The sequence below is a fragment of the Solanum verrucosum genome, unplaced genomic scaffold (assembly GCF_900185275.1).
Source record: "Solanum verrucosum unplaced genomic scaffold, falcon-dt-bn FXZP01000064.1, whole genome shotgun sequence".
Taxonomy (NCBI): Eukaryota; Viridiplantae; Streptophyta; class Magnoliopsida; order Solanales; family Solanaceae; genus Solanum; species Solanum verrucosum.
The window spans coordinates 1,245,096-1,266,919 of NW_026020144.1; the positions used below are offsets into that span (position 1 = coordinate 1,245,096).

Here is a 21,824-nt window from a genome sequence, read left to right on the forward strand (position 1 = left end):
ATAAAACTTTACATTACAATCACGTCAATCAATTAATTTTAAGTTTAAAGATCACATTAAAAATTCTCAATTCAAAACTTAAAAATTTACAACAAGATCCATAATTTCAAGAAAGCTCACGAAGAAGTTACTATTATTTAATAGCTTCAAAAGCATCTAAGTCATTCATTACACATTCACAAAGAGATAAGATAACTTAATCAAATCTTTCTTTATATTGAATATTGTTGAATACATTCTAAATTCAAATGGAAGGTTATCTTCGTCATTTGATATCGTGAACGAAGGTTAGAATAGTCATTTTCACAGTCCCTTTCAACCGAATTGCTCTCAACTTCACGCATCATTCATGAAGCACTCCCTTTTCACCCAGCGCCAGAGAATCAAAATCATTACCCTACGTGGGGCCCAACCTAAAAGTATTTATCGCCGTAGTACTACATAGTGAATCGCCGATTAATTCGAGCATGTACACGCTGGCATTTTGGGTAAGAAATATATTTGCCACGTAGATGACACGTGGGACTAGGGAACTTTTGATCCAACGGCTGCGAAAATCCCGTTTGTATGGTCCGTAGATATTGCGACGACGTAATAATTAAAAATATTCCTTTTATAACACAAAAGAAAGAGAGAAAACAGAGTATGTAACTGATCGTTTTTGTGTGAAATCTTCAGAGAATCGGGTAATCAAAAACCGAAAGCTTCGGTTTTTCCGTTTGTTAAGCAGAAATATTCTCAGATATCTAAATCGTTACTATTTGGGTAAATCAAAATTTATTCTTTTTTTTGTTTGTTGGTTTGTTTGTTCTTGTTCAGTTATGAGTTGTTGCAACAGATTGTAAGCTGGATTATTTTTTTCATGATTCTCTGTTGTTTTTCATGGAAATGAGTGAGTTTTTTGTTTTCTGCATTTTGAATTTTTGCTTTTTCGATCTGAAAGAGTGATGAGATTCTGTTTTTTTCTGAAGAAACTGCGCATTTGATCCGTGTAATCTGATTTGTTAATCTGTTTTAATGGGGTTTTGTTGATGAATAGAGATGGTACTGTAATTTCTCTACATGGGGTTGATTGTTTTTTTTAGTACTTTGCGTGTGTGTTGTCTTTCTCTTTCTCTCTCTTTTTTTCTTTTTCGGGGTTGATGAGTACGAGTGTGACAGACTCACAGTGAGAGAGCGGCTTTATTATGTGAAGAAGAACCCGATTCGTTGTACATAAAGGACCATATTCACTTTTCTTCTTCTTCTTCCTTTTTTAACCATTCTCAGAGTTTTTTTAATGTCAGTACTGTAAAACCCAAAAGCCTTTAATGTTTCTGTTTCGGGCTTTTTTAGATTCACTACCAAAAGTTCTGAAATTTTGGAGGTTTTTGTTTGTATAAATTGTTTGATGATTAGAGAATTGATTGTAGCTGGGTCTGGAAAAAAAAAATGTTTTCAATTCAATTATGTTGCAGTTTTTCCAGAAATGGACAAGAATCGGTAATGCTTAAGTGTGAAAGTGAATTTTATTGTTTGGTCTTCGTATAAAATCAAACGGTTACTAAACAACAAAACCCATCAATGCGTCTATTGTCTGTTTCTGCAAATATATTCTTATTCTTATTCATCTGTATGTGGATTTTGGTGTTTGCGAGGCTGAGAAACGCGTGTCGTCTTGTATTCCTCCTTTTCTCCTCTCTTTTTTTCTTTTTTGGTTATCTGTTACAGTTCTTTATCCTTCTTTTTGTTTTGATTTTACTTGTGATTTCTGTTTTTCACACAAAATTCTCTGATAATATTTCTGGGTTTTGCTTTGGATGCTTAGATTGTAAGGGAGGAAATGAAATAATTGCGAAGAAAGTGGAAGAGGGGAAATTTAGTGGTGCTGGTGAAGTCTAATCCAGTATGAACAACATTGAAATGGGTTGTTCAAGGTCTGATGATAACGATGAGATTCATCCCAATGTTTCTGTTCGGAAGCGATTTAAGTTTCCCAAAAAGGTTTGATATTTTAGCTCAATTAGGTATACTGGAAAACATCGTAAATAGGAATTGGTCTGTTTATTTATTAGCCCCTTTTGGATTTGCAGTTTTTTGATGAGTGTAATGGAGTAGATCATGCTTCTGTTCCTCGGAAAGTTCGTTCAGGTTTGTATTTTATGGTGAATTGAATTTGGAAATTACTGACTTGCTTATGTTTGTTATCTTATTTGGAGTAGTTATGTTTTAGTTGGAGCCCAGTGCTTGGAAGTGGGTCACTTGTTGCTTTATTTTGTAAATTATAGTAAATTCCTTTTCACCTTTTCTTTCTTTTTAAGCATGAGAAGATTCTGTATGTTTCTTCGTCTTCTTTCGCTTTTTATACCTTTGGAATCATTAAAAAGTACTTAATCTGCAATTTGGGTGATTGTACTGGCCAAGTTTCTGATTTTACTCTCTTATTAGGTGAAATGGTTCTTGTTTGAGTTAAACTTTGGACTTCCAATTGATCATAAGTTGTTTACTTGGATTCTTTTCCCTTTGTAGTTATCAAGAAGAGAATTAACAAGCTCATCTCTCCACCTTTGCCGATTTCCAAAAAGGCGAATCGCATGTCAGATGGAGCTGAAACACTAAGGAAATATGGCAACAAGTCTAAGCTTAATTTGGTTAGTGACTTGTAAATTTTGCAGCTTTTTCCTTTTACTAGTTCTTTTTGCCTCTGTGGTTCCTCTATCAAACAATTGAATGGTATGCAGTTCAATGGAAAATTTTCGTCTATGATAATGAGATTTAAATGCAGACTCATTGTGGTTCAAGTCGGTGTATAAAGGAGGAGCTTGATGGTCCAATCACCAAAGATGAAGAGGAAGTGGCTGAAACTTTGTATGCTTTGGCTGGTATGATCCCAGACGTTGACACCTTGAGCGAAAGCAAAATAAATAGTCAACTTCCGGAAGTGAAATCTTTGGACTTACCGGAACCTGAGGCTTCTGTAATTGCAAGTGGAGGTCTGCTTGTTAGTTCTTTGTTTCTATGTTGGTCTCTTCCATAATTGGTCATTTGCCGAACTAATGTATTTCATAAATGGTGTAGTTGTAACAACAGAGCAGGACATAAGGACAAACAGCTCCCAATTCAGTGCTGAAGCTTTGAAGCAGTTTCCAGACATGGCTGTTTCTGCTGGAGAAGCTGCCAAATCAAAATCATTTCATGATGCTTCCCCATGTGATACATTCATCAACACAGAGCAGCTCGAAATTTCATCGCAACAAGTATGTTTCATTTGGACATCTATACTCTTTGGTTAATACGTGACATAAATGCTGATCTTACTGTTCTGTATTCAGGTTGTTGCTTATCAAGCCAACCAACAAAACACACACAAGGAGAAGAGGAATAATGGTATAACTATAGCCTGCAAGTTTCAAATTTTCTGATGACTGGTTGTAATATATCAGAGACGGTGTCATCCAAATCATGTGTATTTTATATCTACATTAACAGAAATGTTGTTTTGGTGATCAGGTTCATTGTTGTGGCCAGGCTTGTCTGCAGCAGGGTCATCTTGTTCCGACATACTTGATTCTTCACCACAGTAAGTTCCCATTTCTTACTGCACTCTTTCTTGCCTACAAATATTGTTTGGTTTCTCATGCACTGAGTAATGATAGGTTTCCAATTGGCAAATTTCCTGTCTGGATTGGAAGCCCTGGCTCTGATCTTCAAGCTCAAACTGCAAAATCTTGTCTCCCAACCATGAAGGTGTTTTAGCACTTCAATATGGCTTTCAGTTACTCTCATGTACTTTGTTCCATTCTGAACAATTATGTGGAACACTCATTTGATTTGATTATGCAGGATTCTCAAGTTCCACTTGATTTGAGGAAGTCATTTAAGAGGTGTGCTGCTCATGTTTATATAAGTCGGCTGACTAAAGGCATACAGACTTCGATGAGAGGTGACACAGTCTCCTCGCATCCTTCTCAGTCTTCATCACCTGATGGAGTGAAGCAAGAGCCTCCTATAATTCAGAACAGCCCAACTGTAAAGGTGAATGATATGCATGGAATTGTTTCTACTGGGAATGTTGCCTCTACTGCTGAGAAGAATCCAACTGAAGTTAGAAATGCAATCCTTTTGCACCAAAGACTCCTCCAAGATCAGCAACAGGCTTCTACTACATCTGGGTTCAATTCTTTAGCAAAGCAGGTTAGTTATCTTCAGTAATGTGTGATATTCTTCATCCATACACGATAATAATCCACTTTCTTTCGCAGAACGCAGATTTCCTTTCATTGGCAGCTGGAAGTTATGTGATCAAAGGCACTAATGGTGCTACTATTGCTGGTCATAACCTTGAAATGCCTGTAACCTCACAGAAACATCCCGCCCTGCATTTCTTGCTTCCCCAGAATGGTTATTCATCTGCACCTTATCGTTACAATCCTGCAACAGCAGCAACTCAGCAGGTGACTTCTAATTAAAATTACTTTGCTGCATTTGAAACATAACTAGTTTGTCAGATTCTCAGTTTCGTGACTTAATAATTGTTAAGATACTGAATATTCTTTAAATTGAATTCAACTTCCGAAATACTGTTTTTTACAGAACACGAGTAAATAGATTATTTTACCCCTCTTATGTGTAGTATCAGGATGAGAACAGCGTAGGTACATGCTGAAATCTTGACCTTTGGGGATGGAACAAGTAAAACAAAAACAACATAATGCCAGTCATGGTTCCTGCTGCAGTTATTAGGGACTATAATACATGAGCCTATTTAAAGACACCTGCCCACACATACATATCTATGTATTTATATGCAAAGCATGTGTTAGATAACACTATTCTGCTTCCAACATAGATCTCCCAGAACCATAGCTCATTCTGATCCCCCTTCTCCTTTTTTGGAATGTTCGAGAAGTGTTTATAGTAAAATTTGGTCATCTATTGCATTTTACTGGGCCGTACATTCATAAAATGATTCAGGAATAAGTTCGTGGTGGGACTACTAATAAATACATTGTTTAGAAGATTAAGGCAGTTCTTTTGTGGCTAGTTGCAGGTTCTGCTGCCTCTATATCTTGGAGGTGCGTCATTTTGTCCGTCAAGAGAAGCTACTATGGCCTTACCAAGACAAATGTCGCAGCAGAATGAACTACAAAATGCCCATTTTGCTGCTCAGTACAAGTTTGGTGGAGTCTCAACCTCACAAATGCGAGACTGGCAAAATGCAGGGCGACCAATGCCTATCTTTGGGCCTTCTCAAGCTCAATTGGCAGCTTCTTCTTCCTCCATGGAAGCACTTTCTTCCAAGTATGTTCCACCCTTGTTGAACGAGCAGGAGCTAATGTCCATTTCTACTTCACGAGCTACTTCAAGGATCAGAGGACAATATTACAGTTTACCTTCTGGCTTGGAAGGAAGCGGACATGGACTCTACCCCAATAGTGTCCCTTCATTGCAGCTTCTTTGCAATGATCGTCGTTAATACTGAGAGTCATGGCACCATGTCGCCATCTCCAAAGATCAGACCGGACCTCCTGCAAATCATAATTGATTTATTCTTTTCTTTGCTTATGCATGAGAGTAGGTGTTCATTCTGTTCATGAATATAAGGAACACAAAAGAAGGGAGGATATAGTAAATTACGTGTCCCTCATTAGATGTTTTTGGCTTATTTATTCTGTTTCAGTTTCAATTAATTATAGAGAAACAACTTCAGAAATGGTTGTTGGTTTTCACCTAGATGGATTCCGTGGAAAGAAAGTCTATCTGTCTGAGAAGGTTATTGACTTGGAAGACATGTAGTAGTATACACAAGAAGAATGGCAATGAAAAAATTTGCTGCTGCTTTAAATTTCTTTCAGCAATTTTCAGGAAAGTGTGTTTTTTTTAAACTTATTTTCTTGTGTTTGATAGATAAGTAAAAAATATTATTTTAAAATTGTTCTGTATATAAAATAGATAAATACAATGTGATGGGGGCTACACAGATGAGGTTGAACATGTTCGAAGGTAGGGAGAAAGAATATAATCAATTGGAATGTTATTTTGTCAAACTTATTTTCTCTATTTTTACTCAAACTATCTGAATTTTGTTTCTCCTATCTGTTACTTGGGGGCAGTTACCCCAGTTTGGCAAACTGTTTCGTAATACTTCTTCTTACTTTAATGGAGGTATAACATGAATTGAGTGGGCTTCACGTGTTACAATTCTCAAAAAAAAAAAAAAAGTCTAATTTTGACTATAAAATTACTTTCTATTATACTTCGAGTTGGAGGTTCCTCTGAATGAAGGGCAAATATAAGTTGTCCCAAAGTATGATGGCCAGTAAAAATAAAGAAATTTCGTATTGTAATAACCCTTTTTCCCACTTTCAACAACAATATAGCCTCTGGAGTTGACAAAAGATAAAGATATTCATATTTAAACTTGCAAACTACCTTTAAATGTATGAATGAACAAATCTTGTATTAAATGAGGCCACATCAACATGAAAGTATCAACAGGATACAGAATGTCTAATGCAGTAAATACAGCCAGCCGGAAGAGAAGTGCAGATGATGAAGGAAAAGGCAAGTGTTCGTTTTGACTCTTGAGCAAAGCACGGAAATCTTCACTCCTGCTTCTCCAACTCTCCCATTCTCTCGATGATTGCCTGGCGTGTAAAAAAATGTTGTTTAGGCAGAATCAAGTATGCATCAACTTCTTTTTTCCATTGGGCAGGGCGTGAGGAATGAGAGCAAAGGAATATATATACAAAACCAGAACATCTGTCTTCTCATGGTTGAGGGACAAACAACACCTAATATCTAGTTACCCTGCTTCAGCAGAAATAGTTTGGACCACTGCTAAATAGCTTTTTAAAATTAACACCATGAAATTAGCATGTACATGTCAGTCAATACACAAATGTATATACACATACATATGTGTGCGTGTGCGTGCATGAGCGGGCATCAAAATACCAAAAAATTGGCCAGCTACAGGCCCTAGCGAGGATCAAAAGATCAAAAAATTGGCCAGCTACAGGCCCTAGCGAGCATCAAAAGATCAAAAAATTAGCCAGCTACAGGCCCTACGTCTGGGGGAGGGAGGGAGGGAGGGGGTAAGAGGTGATTAGGGTAGCAGATTTCTTACCCTCTTACTTGTTTCTTGGAGCTCCCCAGCAAGAATAAACTCATCTAATATCAGATATACCTGCAGAGGGAAGAAATTGAGCATAAATGATACAACAAGTTAAGAACGGTGCCATTGACTCTACTAATGAAAAACATATTTCTTCATTTCTAGCAAACCAGTATTTTTAGTTAGTGCACATGATGAGGCATGAAAACGTCATTACTACTTTTTCCTGGCCATCTGATTCTTTGTTGAAAGAATGATCTACCACCAGCCAGAGAAACGTAAGTTCTCGCTTATTACAAAATTCCCTAGAGCTAAGTTTTGTGAAAATCAGAAGATCTATGATTTACAGAGAGGAAATATCAACTACTAAATTCTAATAGTAAAATATCACAAGCGATGAGGAGGGAGTACTTTGAGTTTTCATGCAGGACGGGATGCTAATAATATTTACAGATGTAAGTGTTGGATGGGAAGATGAAATCCTACTATATTAATAGCCAAGTGGGACAATGAACAAGTCTTGGATACCACCACTTGTTATGGTACCCACCAGTTTCTTCCTTTTAAGAATCTTAACTTTGAAACCATGGTAAATCCTGCAGTAAACCATTTCTTCACAGAAATTAAATTTGATTCTTCTACTTCATTTGATAACCTTCCATCTCTGCCTAAAACCATGTTCAAACAGGGAAGGCTGCCTCATGGAGAACCAAGGGGCATATAAAGTAATTGAGTTTAACCCAAGCTGCAGGACTAAGTAGGTATGTAACTTATAAGGTTCAGCTAAGGATTTGACGACAAGCACCAAGTTGGAGAGCCGGCACAAAAATATAAAAAGAAAAATACAGCAGCATTTAACAGGCATCTTAGAAAATTCAACGAGAATATTGATTGATTTACAACCAATGAAAGGACCATTGTGTCACAACAGGGATCACAGGAAAGAAAGATGTTATAAACTTTGCTGCTTCTGTAAGTAGCAACGTTTGATGAGAAATGTCTAACCTTGTGGAAATTGAAAACCAAATCCAGCTCACAGACATTGCTGAAGAAGTGATCCAAAATCTCCACAAACAAGTGGATGGACTCTAAATAAGCCAATTCATTGTCTGTGATATCAACACAAAGTGAGAAAAATAATCCTGCATATCTTCTGTATATTACCTTGTGGGTACGGAACTGCAAAGAGGATATAACAAGCAGGTGTTAGTTATTAGTGACTTATCAAGGAACATATCTACACAAAAACTGAAAAGAAGTGGAGACTCAAAACTAATAGTGAATCAGCCAGATATGTAAATCTCATGCAACCTATTATTGAAGTAAGTTACGCAGCTCCATCATCAAAAAAAAAAAAAATCGCTAGATTCACTTCTTTCATCAATTCTGCTGAGGTTTCAGCAGAAAAGGTATTGATTTCCCTTTTAGTATTCACATTCAGTTGTTTTCTATCTTATTTTACAAAATATAATATACACAAGTTCAAACCTCAAACTTGTTTTCTCTCCCTTCCTTTGCTTTACCTCCCCCTTACAGTTCCAAGGATAAATCACTTACTTAAGGAACAAAAGAGCTTCTTTCCGATATCTTGCTTTGTACTTTATGTCATTAAGGATTTTTAAATAGTTGGTTATGCTTCACGGAGCATCTGATGAGAAGTGATTGCCCAACAAAGTTAAAACACAATGCATCTTTTGTTTCCTTTTGCAGGTTGACATTTTTCGATTCTTAAAGAAATCAGATCCAGGAATATAACACCAATATTGAAGCCAGAATGAATGCATAAAAAGTGGTCGGTATATGATTCTAAACAAATCCTTTTATCATGCACAAGCAAAAGGGAAAAAGGCTCTTCTTTCTTGATCCTTCCCTCCCTCCACTCTCCCACTCTCTTCCAACCTCTAAGTTTTCTAAAGCCAAGAGATTGAATTAGGAAACAACATGTAGGTATGGAGAAATGCCTCAATAAGAATTTCATACTCAGCCATAACATAGGTTACTCTACACAGAAGTTAAATTTTGAACAATAAACTGTTCTTGAATCCCCCACCACTCCCTATCCTTCAATCATTTCACAAAGTTATTCCTTTGATAACAAGTATTTATGATGCAATGGAAGATAAATACGATAAGATAGTTAAACATTAATACTTTTAGAAAATTAAAGACTAGCGAAAGAGTCTCCCCTTTGCCTTAGCACAATTGCAGCAAATTCGCTTAGTATGGTGTTCTATAGATCGAAAACAAAACAGATAATCACATTTTCGCCTTTTGCATTTCAAGCTGATCAAGTTAAACTCAATTCCACAGATATAAAAGGGCTTAATCAGAAAAATGCTAGCTTCCATCAACTGAAATTAAAAAATTCAGACTTCATTACCTCAACAAAGTTGGTGAATTTGGGATCTCTATTCACCACCAACCGATGAACCTACATGATCCAAATTGACCATATAATCAAAAATCACCAAATTCACATAACCAAAGTAAGAAAAAAGCAAAAAAAACTAAAATACCTCATATTCCACCTTGTGCTTCTCGGATTCCTCAAGAGGTATATAATACTTAGCCAAACGAGTCTTTCCTTGCCTGTTCTGAAGCAATATAAAACGGATCTACCCATTTTCGAAATGACCCAGTTGAAAACAAACGATCAAATATCAATACACTAGAAGAGAAATGAAAACAGCAAATTGAAAACAAAAAAGATTGTAATTTCTGCTACCAAATAATTTTCAGTGAGATCAAAGGGAAGAGGAAAAAGTTACCATTTTGTTCAGAAGATCTGCAGGCAAAATAGCTGGAGAAACAATTGAAAAAATCTCTTTGATTCTTTAATTTGTAAAAACTAGCAAAAGCCCCAAGGGGTCAGAACTGAGGTGCCAGAGAAGAATTTTCACCTTGTTTTGAGGAAATGACAAAACAGTCCCTTATGTTTGGGGTTATGGTTTAAAATTGTTCCTACAATATGTTTTTGGGAAAAGGGTTGAATAACTCAATATTAACGGTAAGTGTATTGAATAATGGCAAGATAAGATTAACTAATAAATGAAAGTTGGAAATATTTTTGACCCTTTTTCCTATGTTTTTATTAGTTTGGTTTTGTATGTCTGTCAAAAGTGAACACTTCTGATCTCCATTAAATATTTCACAAATTTTATTTGTTAGATTTGATGAGAATTATGGGGTGGGGAGGTTTAGCGGGAGCTCATATTTGGAAATAGGAGGTATGATTTTTGCAATTTTTGTTATTTCATATAATATTAGTGTTGTAGTTTCTAGGATTTGATGAGACTTTCTGATATTTATAGTTGGGAAAAAGGATAAATATACCTCCGAACTATCTTAAATGGTATGTAGATATCCTCCATTAATTTTTTTGGGACATTGGTGCCCTTGCATTCAAAAACTAGAGCATATATACCCTTTACTCTAACAGAAGACTAAATAAGGACACATGACGCAATCTTATCCGTCGATCCGATATTTAATAAATGTTGGGTCGGTAGATAAGATTATGACACGTATATGTCCGTTAGTATAAAGGGTATATATGCTCTAGTTTTTTTACGGCAGGGGCACTAATGTCCCAAAAGTATGACGGATAGTATCTACATACCATTAACGATAGTTCGGGAGTATATTTGTTTTTTTTTCCTTTGTAGTTTAATCTTTTTTTGTTTAGTCCCACCATTCTCGAATTACTATTAATGTCCAAATAATTACACCTAGAGAGTACTTTAGGAAGCTAAGTCATCTTCCAGGTAGTGTACCCTCTCTTCTAAAGCCTCAAACAAAGAAAATTATCTCGTTACAAAATTTCTGGACCAAGTATCTACATCTAATAACTTTTCTATTGTCCTTTAAGTAATTGACTCTTTCACTTATCTCTTTATCTGTGTGACTGTAATTTCTGTACTTAAGTCCTACCCAACAGTTGATTGTAGCTACAGAAAGTCATCTGAGATAATAACTATTAGTTGAATCACCATCTACGAAATCAACTCGAGACCTGTGGTTCCACAATTAGCACCTGAGAAGTGGACATCAAATTCATTCAATCTGCACTAGTACAGGTGAGCCAGTTTGTTTATGTTCTTCATTCAATACTGAATTAAAGTCATCCATTGCATTCTGAGTTTGTCTCATAGATGTCACTATGCAGTCATATATGGCAGTGAATCATGTCTAGACTTTTGATCTGTGAATGTCATAAAATTTATAACTTTCAAGATCTTGTCATTTATCAAATTTTGGTTAAAAATAACCAATATAAGAAACAAATCTGAGAAAATTCTAAAACACCAAAGAAATGTGCTTATTTCATAATTATAAACAAACAAGATGTTCTATATTTACTGATACATCTGCTTTTATCACATAAATAAGTCACTGCTGCATAATACAACAACAACTATGCCTCGGTCCCAAACAAATTGGGGTTGGCTATATGAATCCTCACTTCTTCGTACTTCACTAATGGGAGTATCACAAACAAGAGCCTCTACTTAAAGAATGAGAAGTCCAATGATCGATCCTTCTTAGAACATTCTAAATTACAAGAAAATTACAAATGTTCATGTAATTTTTCCTCAAGCAAACCTTTGAAGACATGAAATTTAGCATTCTCCTTAATAATCATGTTCATACTTTGAGTTTGCAGCAGCTAATAATGCAGCTCCAATTCCAGAACCATCTTTTGAATGTTCTATCACTACATTTTTCGAAATTTCCGAGCCTAGTAGCTCTGTGACAGCTTCTTGGAGGTATCCTCTGTACTGAGGATAGTGCTCGTATAAGCCTCCATCCATTGCTACAACTGTTCTTTTACCAAAGATGAGGCCTTTAGAATCCTCCTCCATTTTCTGTAGAATCCCAACAATTCCTGCACCAGCCAGACGACCCCCTCGTTTTGCAATAGTATCGCAAATCTCCACGACTGTTTTCCTTGCACTTAGATCGGATTTTACCTGATAATTAATAATCGAAAGCAAAATTGTGAACATCAAAACGTTCATAGACTTCTTTCATACTCTATGAAAATATTTTGTAAAGAACTTCTAGTGCTAGAGAGACTAAATTTTTTAGAATAGGATGGACGACCTTAACAACATGGACAATGAGAGTTCATATAGCTGACCTCAACTTGCTTGGGATTGAGGCGTAATAGTAGTTGTTATTATGTGTTCATATCTATAAACGTAACTCTGGAAAATGTTCTATGTTTATGGAAACAGATGGTAAACTATCCTTTTGAATGTTGTCTTTGGAATGAATATAGATCTTCAAATGTAAGGTTCTTCATGAATCGATTATTGGAAAACAAGTATTCTATCGGAAAAAAATTGGCCTAGAAGATACGTGACCAGAAAGAGTATTGCAATGTAAGTTAAAACACGAGAGCTAAGTAATATACCCCAGCTACATCATAGAGGACAGACTCAACAGCTTCAAGATCTCTTGATGTATCCTGCTGCATGGCACATATATCAGGTGTCCTATATGATGCAGATCAGACAGAGTGAGTAAAAACAAGAAGAGTGCGAGACTAACTAATACTTCTCCGAAAACATTTGCATCATAAACTTCTGATATAACAAATGTAATTACCTCAGCACAAATGGAGTGACTAACTTTTCCGGAACATAGCTGCCACCAAATAAGCCCCCAACCTTGGCCATTTTGACCAGCACCCGTCTCACAATTTCCCCAAGGTACATACCGGAGATGGTCTTTTCAAAAATCTTCATCAAGAAATAAGACAGTAGAAAAGACCATGAAGAAACAGTGTGATACCAAGTATACGAAGAAAAGAAATTTTCACATTTTGAGTCAATAATACTTGCCTGCTCACCAGGATTAATGCTCTCGGCATCCATTTCTCTATCAAACTCAGTTAAAGGAAGGCCATTTGAGAAAGCTCCCCATTCAGTATTCACAATCTAAAATATAAGATGTATCGAATTCAATGGTTGCTAAAATCTGATCATGAAATAACTTGACGAAGGAGATTTGGGCTCTACTTACCGTTATTGGAGACTTGGACATCCTTTTTGTCAGCTTAGGAATAGCATCCACACGTTCTACATAGCAAGCATTGGTTCCAGTCCCAAGAATGACAGCAACCATGGCATCATCATCCCAGTATCTTGCTCCGGCAAGTGTTCCCACAGTGTCATTGACCTAACTTGACAATGAAATCATGAAACGATTGAACTAAGGAAGCGCCAGACTATTCTCCAACATTTCTACAATATACATGAAGTTGAGCAAGAACCTACCAGGGCAGACACTTGCATATCCATTCCCCGCCTCTCCATGGCTTCATTTAAACAAGCAACAACATCTTTTCCCGCCTGTTCCATGTTATGATGGAATCAAAAAGTAATCGACAGGTAAAATGAAAATGATAAAGACAAGAGAGACGGTTAAAAATCAATGTTAAGGAACTCTTCTCTACTAGTTTGGAATCCAGTATTTTCCAATTCGACTTGTAAGATCAAAGTGATGAAATGATCCCTCTAATTACACAACTTACTAATCAGTCATCATACAGTAACCAGTACTCTTAAAAAATTGTTGTATCTGGAAAAAATGGACTCACTATATGAAACACTCTGTTGTCCAGAAAACAGAAAATCTCACATGCACAATCGATTGGGGATGGAATTACAGGATTTTACCAAATAGATGATTCCGGTGCTTGTTTCAAAAAAAGGTAAAAACGTTCGTTGGAAGTTTTAGTAATTTGAGGGAAATTGACCATCTTTACTGAAACTAAAATAATGCAGAATCGATTGACCATCTTAGCGATGTATGGTTCCAGAACCAGTCATAGGCTAAATTAGTAAGATGTCTAAATCTGCCACTCCTTTACACAAATAAGAGAGTCAAGAAATACTAACAGTTCCAGAGACAGCAAAACCTTTTGTCCATTTGATTAGGATTCCAGTTCTTATTGAAGTCTGTTTCACTGGAAAAGAAAACGTGAATCCTATTTCCCTTGTCCGTCCCTGTTGCAACTCAAAATTACCACCTTCCTTTTGTGCAAATTTTCCTAGCGCAGAAGCTATGAAATCGAACAGCTCCTACAATAACCGATGCAAAGATGAATACAACAACAACAAAAAAGATAGTATTGGTCAAGTCCCTTTATAACAAGAAAAAACTAAACAACCTCGGAGGTAGCAAACATCAATTCTGGGGGTATAGAGACTTGCTCAAACTCAGTGGCGACTACACGCTCTTCTTTACCACCTAGCTGCACCCTTAGCACTCGGAAATTTGTACCTCCAAGGTCCAATGCATAAAACAAGCCTTTCTCATTCCTTCATTAATCATTAAAATATAAGAACAAGCTCAACAATCAAACAAGTGAACAACAAATAGAAAGCATACTTGGAAATATTAGAGACATATAAATGAAGCGAAGGGAGTAATATATAGTCAAGACACTAAACATGCTCAAACTTTTAGACCAGATAGTCACACACATCAATATGGTATCAAAGCAAACAAAGATTATTGATTCAAATATCATCACCGTCCATAAAAGTAAAAAATATTTCAATGTGTTCGTCCCATGAACAAAAATCAAGCTCATATGTGACCGCGTGTTCAAACATAATACAATTATTCAACTTTCAGCTTTTAGACGCGATGACAAACACATTTCATGGCAAGTCTTTAAACCATGTAACTCCTTATGATTATGCCCATCAAATTAAACTTGTGAAGTACACCCAATACCAAAAAGTAACTATAGCTTAAAATAGGTAAAAAAAATAATGGGATCTTTACCCAATTAGCTGACCAACCAACTTGTTTATTTTTTCTAGCCAGTATGCACAGAATACATATATTACTATTCAGGTTAATTCTTCGAAAAGGGCAATTTATAATAGCAACAAAAATATCACCTTCAATAAGCAACTGAACCAAAAAAAAATAAAAATAAATTAGTAGCTTACCCAGTTGGTAGAGTGTCGACATAACTAAGGATCATCTTCAGATCACTGCCGCCATCGACGGCAAGCCCGGCCCGCATATCATCGGCCATTGCATCCGCCACGTGGCGCAAAACTGGGAGAGGAGTAGCACAGTCTTTCTGCAACTTAGTCAAAATTGGTGCTACTCCTAAGCTATCAGTAGATCGGACGGCACACATAATGACACGTGGCCTATAGATCGTTTTATGAGGTGATCGTGAAACATGGAACGATCGGACGGCCGGCGAGCTGACGGTGACCGACATTTTGGGTAACAGTGAGATCAATTCAATTAAATTGTGTGACGGAGAAAAAAAGGGGGACAATAAATGGTGAGGTTGAAACAGAGTGTGTGAAGATCTTTACTTTTAATTTAACACTAAAAAGTAGTAATTGATAGTAAGTTTGAACAGTTGGATTTCAATAAAATAATGTATGTGTGGGGATTTAATGAAAGAATATAAGAATCTGGTATATGGCTGTCTCACTACCCAACTGTTCGTTACTTTCACAGTGCTGAAACTTAACCGTAGCTTTTCTTCCCTTCTCTGCTCGGAGATATCAATTCTGTATGATACTATTGTTGTTGATTACTTCTCGATCTTTATAAAATTATGTGTATTGAGAATTTAGTGCGTTCAATTCTACTTAAAAACTCTACAAAATATATTCGATTTCAATTAGGATTTTTGTTATAATATTCTTACTTTTTCATATCTTATTCATTATTAATTTATTTTCCGCATATTTAAAATTTGTTACAAATAAATTTTTTCCAATACTTTATTTATGAATTAGTTTGCTCATTTATCGAGTCAGTTTTCTTAAAATTCATGTTCTCATGTTAAACCAAAGCACACGAAATAAAACTCTTGGCATATAAGTACACTTACAACTTACTATTCTAGACATATCATAATACTATATTTTTTTACAGTTATATTTATATATCATAAAATAGAGAAGTTTAAACTTAACAAATATTATAAAAAATTTGTAGAACATACAAAAAATGACAAGAGTGCCAAATTTTCTCCAGGTTGTGGCGGACAAGACGATGTTGACAAGAGAGCTACTTGGATTTTTCACTTTTTTTTTGTTTGCTTTTGGTTTTCTGTCGGAGTTTCAAATGTATGCTTGACCCACTGAGTGTGTCCTTACTATTGTGGATAAAATGCCAGTTTTAATACTTAGTGAAAAATTATTGAAAATATTTATGCAATCAAAAATAATTATTCTGCAACAAAATCTATTTAGACTTCATATCTATTTAGAATTACTGTATTATTTTTGTATCAAATATGCAATAAGTGTGTATGTTTTATATTTTTCAGGGTATATATATATAATTCACATGTTGTATAATATATAAGCGTAATTCAACTGAAATTCTTATTATTGTATATCAAAAAAATGTGTGTTGTGCATTTTTTGAAATAGGCAAATCTTATAAACGTGTACAAATTGGTAATCTATTTATTTGCCTGGATAGTCTTGTAAAAGTGTTAAAAATAGCTTTTACAGCAGAGATTCTTTCGATTGAATGATCATAATTGTAACGGATGTCGGTTCAATCCGTAGAAAATTACGTAATAACTTTACAAGAATTGTTAATTTTGGCCCTACTTTAGAAAATAGCCGAAAATATCAATTGTCATAAACTTTCAAATTTCACTAAGTAAAACCATACTATAATCACCTATAAAATTAAAACTTTATGATAGCGATTATTTTTTTAATTAGTGGGGTTAAAGAGCGGCTTTTTGTGAACTTGAACCCCGTAAAGGTTACTTATTCATGTGGGTTGGGCTCAAGGTTAAAAACGTCTTTTTTATAAGTCAAAATCAAAGTAGGCCCAATAAATAAACCAAAAAAAAGCCCATACAGTCCAGCCCAATTTGCCTAAGCTTCTACTTGAATCAATTATATATTTTACCAAAAGAAAGTGGTACAACTTACAAGGAAGAATAATTCTAGTGAAGTGGACATGAAGAAACGAAGCTCCACTTACTCATCTTCTTTTGTTTCCACTTTTTGAGCTCTTTTATAGTCTCTCATTCATCTAACACACTCCTACAAACATAACATACATTACATTTGATCGATAATAGTGTTGAAACTGATAATAAACGATATGGAGGAATTAGAAGGAGGAGTGACGATGATGGGAAAGGCGGAAATTGATACGAGTGCTCCATTTCGTTCGGTTAAGGAGGCAGTCATGTTGTTCGGAGAAAGAGTTCTTGCTGGAGAACTCTACTCTGCTAATAAGCTTAAACAGGTAATATACATCATCTATTCTCCACTTCATATTATATATACGGATAATATACATAATTTTTAAACTATATAAGAGTACTTTTAATATATTTGTAGCACGTAATTTGTCTTATTATTTTTCAATTTAGTGATTAAATCACTGTGTCACAATTATATGTAGTTGTCTCTAGGGGATATAATAGTGTATATTTGCTTTATACCGTATAAAATAATAATCTATCCAGTATAATCTTACCCTACGGGTTTAGGTATCATGAGTCCGGCCCCAAATCAGGCACCTTTTGGACGTACAAACTAAAAGGGACTCTCCCTAAAAACACATACCAAAATGGACACTTCGCTCATTTATGGGTTGTAGTGTTCAAAAAGTGTCCGTTTTGGGATGGTACATAGGATGTACGCATACATTATCATGAATTAATGTATTAAGTCTATTGTATGAAACTACTTTTGCAAGAGGCTATTTTCATATGGCTTGAACACATACAAGTATAATCTCTAATATGCAACATTAAGAAGTAAAAGAAGAAAAGAAACGTTTGCTTAAGCTGCAATACAAGTATATGTTTTTTCATTATGTTGGAGAATAAATTTAAGACTGATATATATAGTGAAAAAGAGGATTAACCAACTAACCAAAGTATCTTTTAATTTCAAGCATATATAAAGTATTTATAGATATATTAGATTAAAGATTCTAATATTTAACTATACAATGAAGTAGTTCATTTTATGAAGTTCAAGTTCCCTACATTTTCACCAAATATTAGTAAATCATCAAATTATGTTACTTGCAAACAACAAGGTATGTAACTCACGTAGATGTTATAAATATTATTTACACTGTCAGTATATATAACTTAATTATTATTTTTTCAGAAACAAGATGGATCGAGTCATGAAGACGAAAGCGACGACTCGTTTAATGATGAGTTAATTGAGACAAAGCAAAGACTAGAAAGGGCAAGAGAAGAAAGATTGGTAATGGCTACTTGTCTCTCTTCTTTAGAAGAAGAACTTGAACGCACAAGAAATGAGCTTGATAAGCTAAAATTTGAGCAACAAAAAGTTATGGTATCAGAAATTGAAGACCTAAAATTTATAGAGAAATCACAAATTATGTCACATGATCAAAATAATGTTGAGTTTCACAAAAAAAGATATGTCACATTTGCAAATCCTCCACAAGGTGATCATGATCATGTTGTCTTACAAAACCATCCTTCAATCAACAAGAAGAAGAAGATAAAAATACCCCTAATTATTCCATTGATTGGGGGATTTTTTTCTAGGAAGAGAGGTAGTAATTCTGATAATAATATTCAATCTTCTCGAATTTAAAATGCGCGAACAAAAGAGAGATCTCAAGGCTTGTGTCCTGTTTGGATCTTCATAACTTGATGTGGAAGGAGTTTCATTTATAATTTTCCAATGGTTTTGCTTGAAATCAAAGTGTGAAAAGTAAGGTTGGTTAACATTCATATTTGATTTCTTTGTGTAAAATTTTCAATAAGAGATATACTATTAATTATGACATGTAATTCCTTTTGCTTCTTGTAATAATATAAATCTCGAATGAGTTTTACAAAATTTCGAGAATAGCTAAATTTCGTCAGAAAAATTAAAAATAAATCATTCTCCGATAGTATCTATTTAAAGACAAGGTTTTTGCGGTGAATCTCCTTTAAAATTAATCGGAAAATGAAGTTCTAATAGAGTTAATTATATAGTAATATTTTACTCCAGTTTTGAAGTTAATTTGACAAGGAAAAATGTACGACTTTTTAGGTCGATTTGGACTCGATTTTCAGAAATTAATATTTTGGGAATTATTGTTCATATTTTCTTATGGGAATCCTGTAATTGAATAGATTGTGTAGATTTAGAAAATCAAATCAGCTATTCCACATATACAACTATGTTTAAATTTACAACATCAAATTTGAACTCATAAAATTCAAAAAAATATATAAAACAACACAAGCTACAAGCATGGTTGCACATAATTAATTACTTTAGCCAAAATAAATAAATAATAATCACACAATAACGTCCGATTTTCTACCACTAAAAATCCCTTGATCTTGTGACGACTTATTGAAAAACTCTATACAATCAGCAATAGCTTCATTATAATGAGAAGTTGATGAATAATAGGAGCTACATGAGGTCTTCGGCGGGTCGGGCCGGTCACAGGATCTCCGTCTTTGTCCTGAGCCCGGCCCGGAAGCCGACATTGTTTCCCCAGCCCGATTCGACCTCCTTCGGCCGGACGTCGGGACGGGGAAAACGAACCGCATGACGATTTTGCGGAAGCGATCGAAAAGCTTCATGGCGGAGAAATTGATTAATTTATTAGAAGAAGGGCTAATAGCTTGTGATGAAGATTGAAAATTTTCTGAAACTTGAATAACAAAGCTTTCTCTTTGAATAGAAGCTTTGTTAGTGTACATTATTGTTGTTTCTCTTTGATGTTAGAACACAAAAGCCTTTGTATTTTGTTATAAGTTTTGGCTATAATAAGGTTATATATATTTATGAAAATTGGAAAAAGATGATGTTTTAATTCTTTAACCATGTGACCAAATCATATGTATAGGCTTTTGCTGTCTTTTCAAAGTACATTTGTTTATTTATATTGTTAATTTCATTAACTTCCAAGTAATAATCATGTCTTGTACTATGATATAATATTAACTCAAAATAATCATGTTAGCATGGTAATAATTAATATCATTGGTTCTATCCTTCTTAAACTAACTCTTATGAATAATTATTGACAAACTCAAATTAAAGTCACACGTAAAATTAAAATTTGAAATTTATGATTCGAAAATTTGAGTCTTTTAAGTTACTCGATCTATTCTAAATTACTAATTTATACATGTAACTAGAATGAATTACTTAAGACAATTTAGAGTTTAGATTGAAATTCTTGACTTCGGCCAAACTTGTATGCTATAGTCTAGCTTAAAGTTACTGAGACGTTCAAAATGAGTGTGATTATATTTTATGTATATGTTGTGAATATTTTTATAATGCATAGATTGATTCAAAAGTAATAAAATATCATCCAATAAAAAAGGTGAATTTTTGTGCTATAGGTAACGACAAAGCATATAAGGTGATTATCTACTTGCCATTTATGAGATGAAAAAACTAGAATTATATATGATGACTTGCTAATCACATTTATATTTAAATGATTAAATCAGTAATAGACAGCAAGTTCACTAAGACATGATTGACTGGCCTAGTTTTTAATTAAAAGCAAAGAAGTTTTAAAAGTACGACATTAATGAGTATGATCAATAATAACTTGCCTTTTTCCTAAGATAATATTCTCTAAGAATCACTCCCAAATGAGTACTGCATGTGCTTGGGCCTTTATTATACGTCAAAAATTATTTGTTGTTTTGAGTTCAAATTCTATGAGATAGTTTGTTTTAAAAGGTTAATTATTAGCTTGATTAATTTTGGTTTTACCATTGGATATTGGATGAAGTTGATTTTTTTACAACTATATATCTTATTCAAATTATCTTGTTCGCACCTTAATTATATTCAGGCATTTATTATCTCTCACCTTGAATAATTACTTTGTTTATCAAGGCTTAACTGTATTCCGGTCATCGAATAACTTAGTCTATCGAGATTTAGGCATACAAAAAAAAAAATTACCTACTATATTATGTCAAACATTTGTTGTCTCCCACCAACACTAAGTTCGCACATCAACTATTTGTTGTCTCCCATCAACACTAGTATGGACTAACTATCTGTGAAGATTCATTGTATCGACCATAATAAATATCGAATAACCCTGTCTATTGTGGTTTAGATAGATGAAAATAAATTGATCAATAAAAGCTCTATTTTATTTCTAGAAGTTATAGAATTTTAGTAAAAGGACTACTTGTATTAATTGTCAATGTATGAAAATCTTCATTGGAGGAATGAAAAAAGAAGGCCTAATCCAATGTGGTAGGAAGCCCAAACCAAGCCCATGGAACAAGAACCTGCAATCAACTAGAGCCCAATCCTGAGATAACTTGGTGGGCTCAACCGTCTGATTTGCAAACATGTAGCCGATTTTAGGTGTAATATTTAAGTTATATCTAACTTTCTCAAAGTATTTAATTTATAATCAAAATTCACAAATTATAATCACTACTGTCCGTCCAATCTTCATGAAAAAACATATTCATATCACACTAAATTTACATCACAAGAAAATTTATCAGAGGTCTTAAATTGCATCCAAATCTGATTTTTTTCAATTAAAAATCTTAATCTGAAATTTTCAATTTCAATCTCGTAAGGTGTGAAGTTGACTTTGAAACGGTTAAACATTAAAAACTTTACAATTTTGGATATGCCTTAAATAGCAATCCTCCAAGCCACTATATATCTATCTGCGTGCTTGCCTAAGTTTGTTTATCCTACCATATATCAATGCT

The 21,824-nt window shown here is 34.5% G+C and overlaps 5 protein-coding genes across 7 annotated transcripts; 2 read left to right on the forward strand and 3 right to left on the reverse strand.

Annotated features, from left to right (window-relative positions):
* The first annotated feature begins 1,531 nt into the window (after positions 1-1,531).
* Positions 1,532-5,591, forward strand: LOC125827656 (uncharacterized). 3 transcript variants are annotated; one of them, XM_049506970.1, is made up of 11 exons: positions 1,532-1,983; positions 2,073-2,130; positions 2,509-2,630; positions 2,765-2,972; positions 3,070-3,236; positions 3,312-3,366; positions 3,490-3,559; positions 3,636-3,726; positions 3,823-4,173; positions 4,242-4,433; positions 5,024-5,591. In XM_049506970.1, the coding sequence occupies exons 1-11, from the start codon at positions 1,888-1,890 to the stop codon at positions 5,453-5,455; spliced, it is 1,842 nt and encodes a 613-aa protein (XP_049362927.1). In that variant the 5' UTR covers positions 1,532-1,887; the 3' UTR covers positions 5,456-5,591. The 3 variants fall into 3 exon arrangements, with proteins under 3 accessions (XP_049362927.1, XP_049362925.1, XP_049362926.1); XM_049506968.1 differs by having other exon boundaries at positions 1,534-1,983; positions 3,058-3,236; positions 5,024-5,589; XM_049506969.1 differs by having other exon boundaries at positions 1,534-1,983; positions 3,058-3,236; positions 5,030-5,588.
* A 782-nt stretch (positions 5,592-6,373) lies between these two features.
* On the reverse strand, positions 6,374-10,004 carry LOC125827725 (AP-2 complex subunit sigma). The gene is made up of 6 exons (XM_049507053.1): positions 9,865-10,004; positions 9,613-9,711; positions 9,477-9,527; positions 8,102-8,275; positions 7,109-7,168; positions 6,374-6,626 (listed from the first exon to the last, which is right to left on the reverse strand). The coding sequence occupies exons 1-6, from the start codon at positions 9,865-9,867 to the stop codon at positions 6,585-6,587; spliced, it is 429 nt and encodes a 142-aa protein (XP_049363010.1). The 5' UTR covers positions 9,868-10,004; the 3' UTR covers positions 6,374-6,584.
* Positions 10,005-11,450: 1,446 nt separating this feature from the next.
* LOC125827667 (hexokinase-2, chloroplastic) lies at positions 11,451-15,404 on the reverse strand. Its single transcript, XM_049506984.1, has 8 exons — positions 15,067-15,404; positions 14,274-14,424; positions 14,002-14,184; positions 13,378-13,452; positions 13,124-13,279; positions 12,707-13,038; positions 12,513-12,594; positions 11,451-12,066 (listed from the first exon to the last, which is right to left on the reverse strand). The coding sequence occupies exons 1-8, from the start codon at positions 15,348-15,350 to the stop codon at positions 11,728-11,730; spliced, it is 1,602 nt and encodes a 533-aa protein (XP_049362941.1). The 5' UTR covers positions 15,351-15,404; the 3' UTR covers positions 11,451-11,727.
* A 1,748-nt stretch (positions 15,405-17,152) lies between these two features.
* LOC125827717 (WEB family protein At1g75720) lies at positions 17,153-18,705 on the forward strand. Its single transcript, XM_049507044.1, has 2 exons — positions 17,153-17,365; positions 18,244-18,705. The coding sequence occupies exons 1-2, from the start codon at positions 17,219-17,221 to the stop codon at positions 18,703-18,705; spliced, it is 609 nt and encodes a 202-aa protein (XP_049363001.1). The 5' UTR covers positions 17,153-17,218.
* A 698-nt stretch (positions 18,706-19,403) lies between these two features.
* Positions 19,404-19,817, reverse strand: LOC125827726 (uncharacterized). The gene has a single exon (XM_049507054.1). It carries the CDS (start codon positions 19,815-19,817, stop codon positions 19,404-19,406), a length of 414 nt encoding a protein of 137 aa, XP_049363011.1.
* Positions 19,818-21,824: the final 2,007 nt, after the last annotated feature.

Coding starts and splice junctions, on each gene's coding strand:
- LOC125827726 (XM_049507054.1), bottom strand. CDS start 19,817: ATGTACACTAACAAAGCTTCTATTCAAAGAGAAAGCTTTGTTATTCAA.
- LOC125827667 (XM_049506984.1), bottom strand. CDS start 15,350: ATGTCGGTCACCGTCAGCTCGCCGGCCGTCCGATCGTTCCATGTTTCA. Junction 14,425..15,066: donor GTCGACACTCTACCAACTGG/GTAAGCTACTAA, acceptor TGATTAATGAAG/GAATGAGAAAGGCTTGTTTT. Junction 13,039..13,123: donor TGTCCAAGTCTCCAATAACG/GTAAGTAGAGCC, acceptor CTTATATTTTAG/ATTGTGAATACTGAATGGGG.
- LOC125827725 (XM_049507053.1), bottom strand. Junction 8,276..9,476: donor AATTCACCAACTTTGTTGAG/GTAATGAAGTCT, acceptor TCCTCTTTGCAG/TTCCGTACCCACAAGGTAAT. Junction 6,627..7,108: donor TCCAAGAAACAAGTAAGAGG/GTAAGAAATCTG, acceptor TTTACACGCCAG/GCAATCATCGAGAGAATGGG.
- LOC125827656 (XM_049506968.1), top strand. CDS start 1,888: ATGAACAACATTGAAATGGGTTGTTCAAGGTCTGATGATAACGATGAG. Junction 2,973..3,057: donor TTCTGTAATTGCAAGTGGAG/GTCTGCTTGTTA, acceptor TAAATGGTGTAG/TTGTAACAACAGAGCAGGAC. Junction 4,434..5,023: donor CAACAGCAGCAACTCAGCAG/GTGACTTCTAAT, acceptor TTTTGTGGCTAG/TTGCAGGTTCTGCTGCCTCT.
- LOC125827717 (XM_049507044.1), top strand. CDS start 17,219: ATGGAGGAATTAGAAGGAGGAGTGACGATGATGGGAAAGGCGGAAATT. Junction 17,366..18,243: donor CTGCTAATAAGCTTAAACAG/GTAATATACATC, acceptor TTATTTTTTCAG/AAACAAGATGGATCGAGTCA.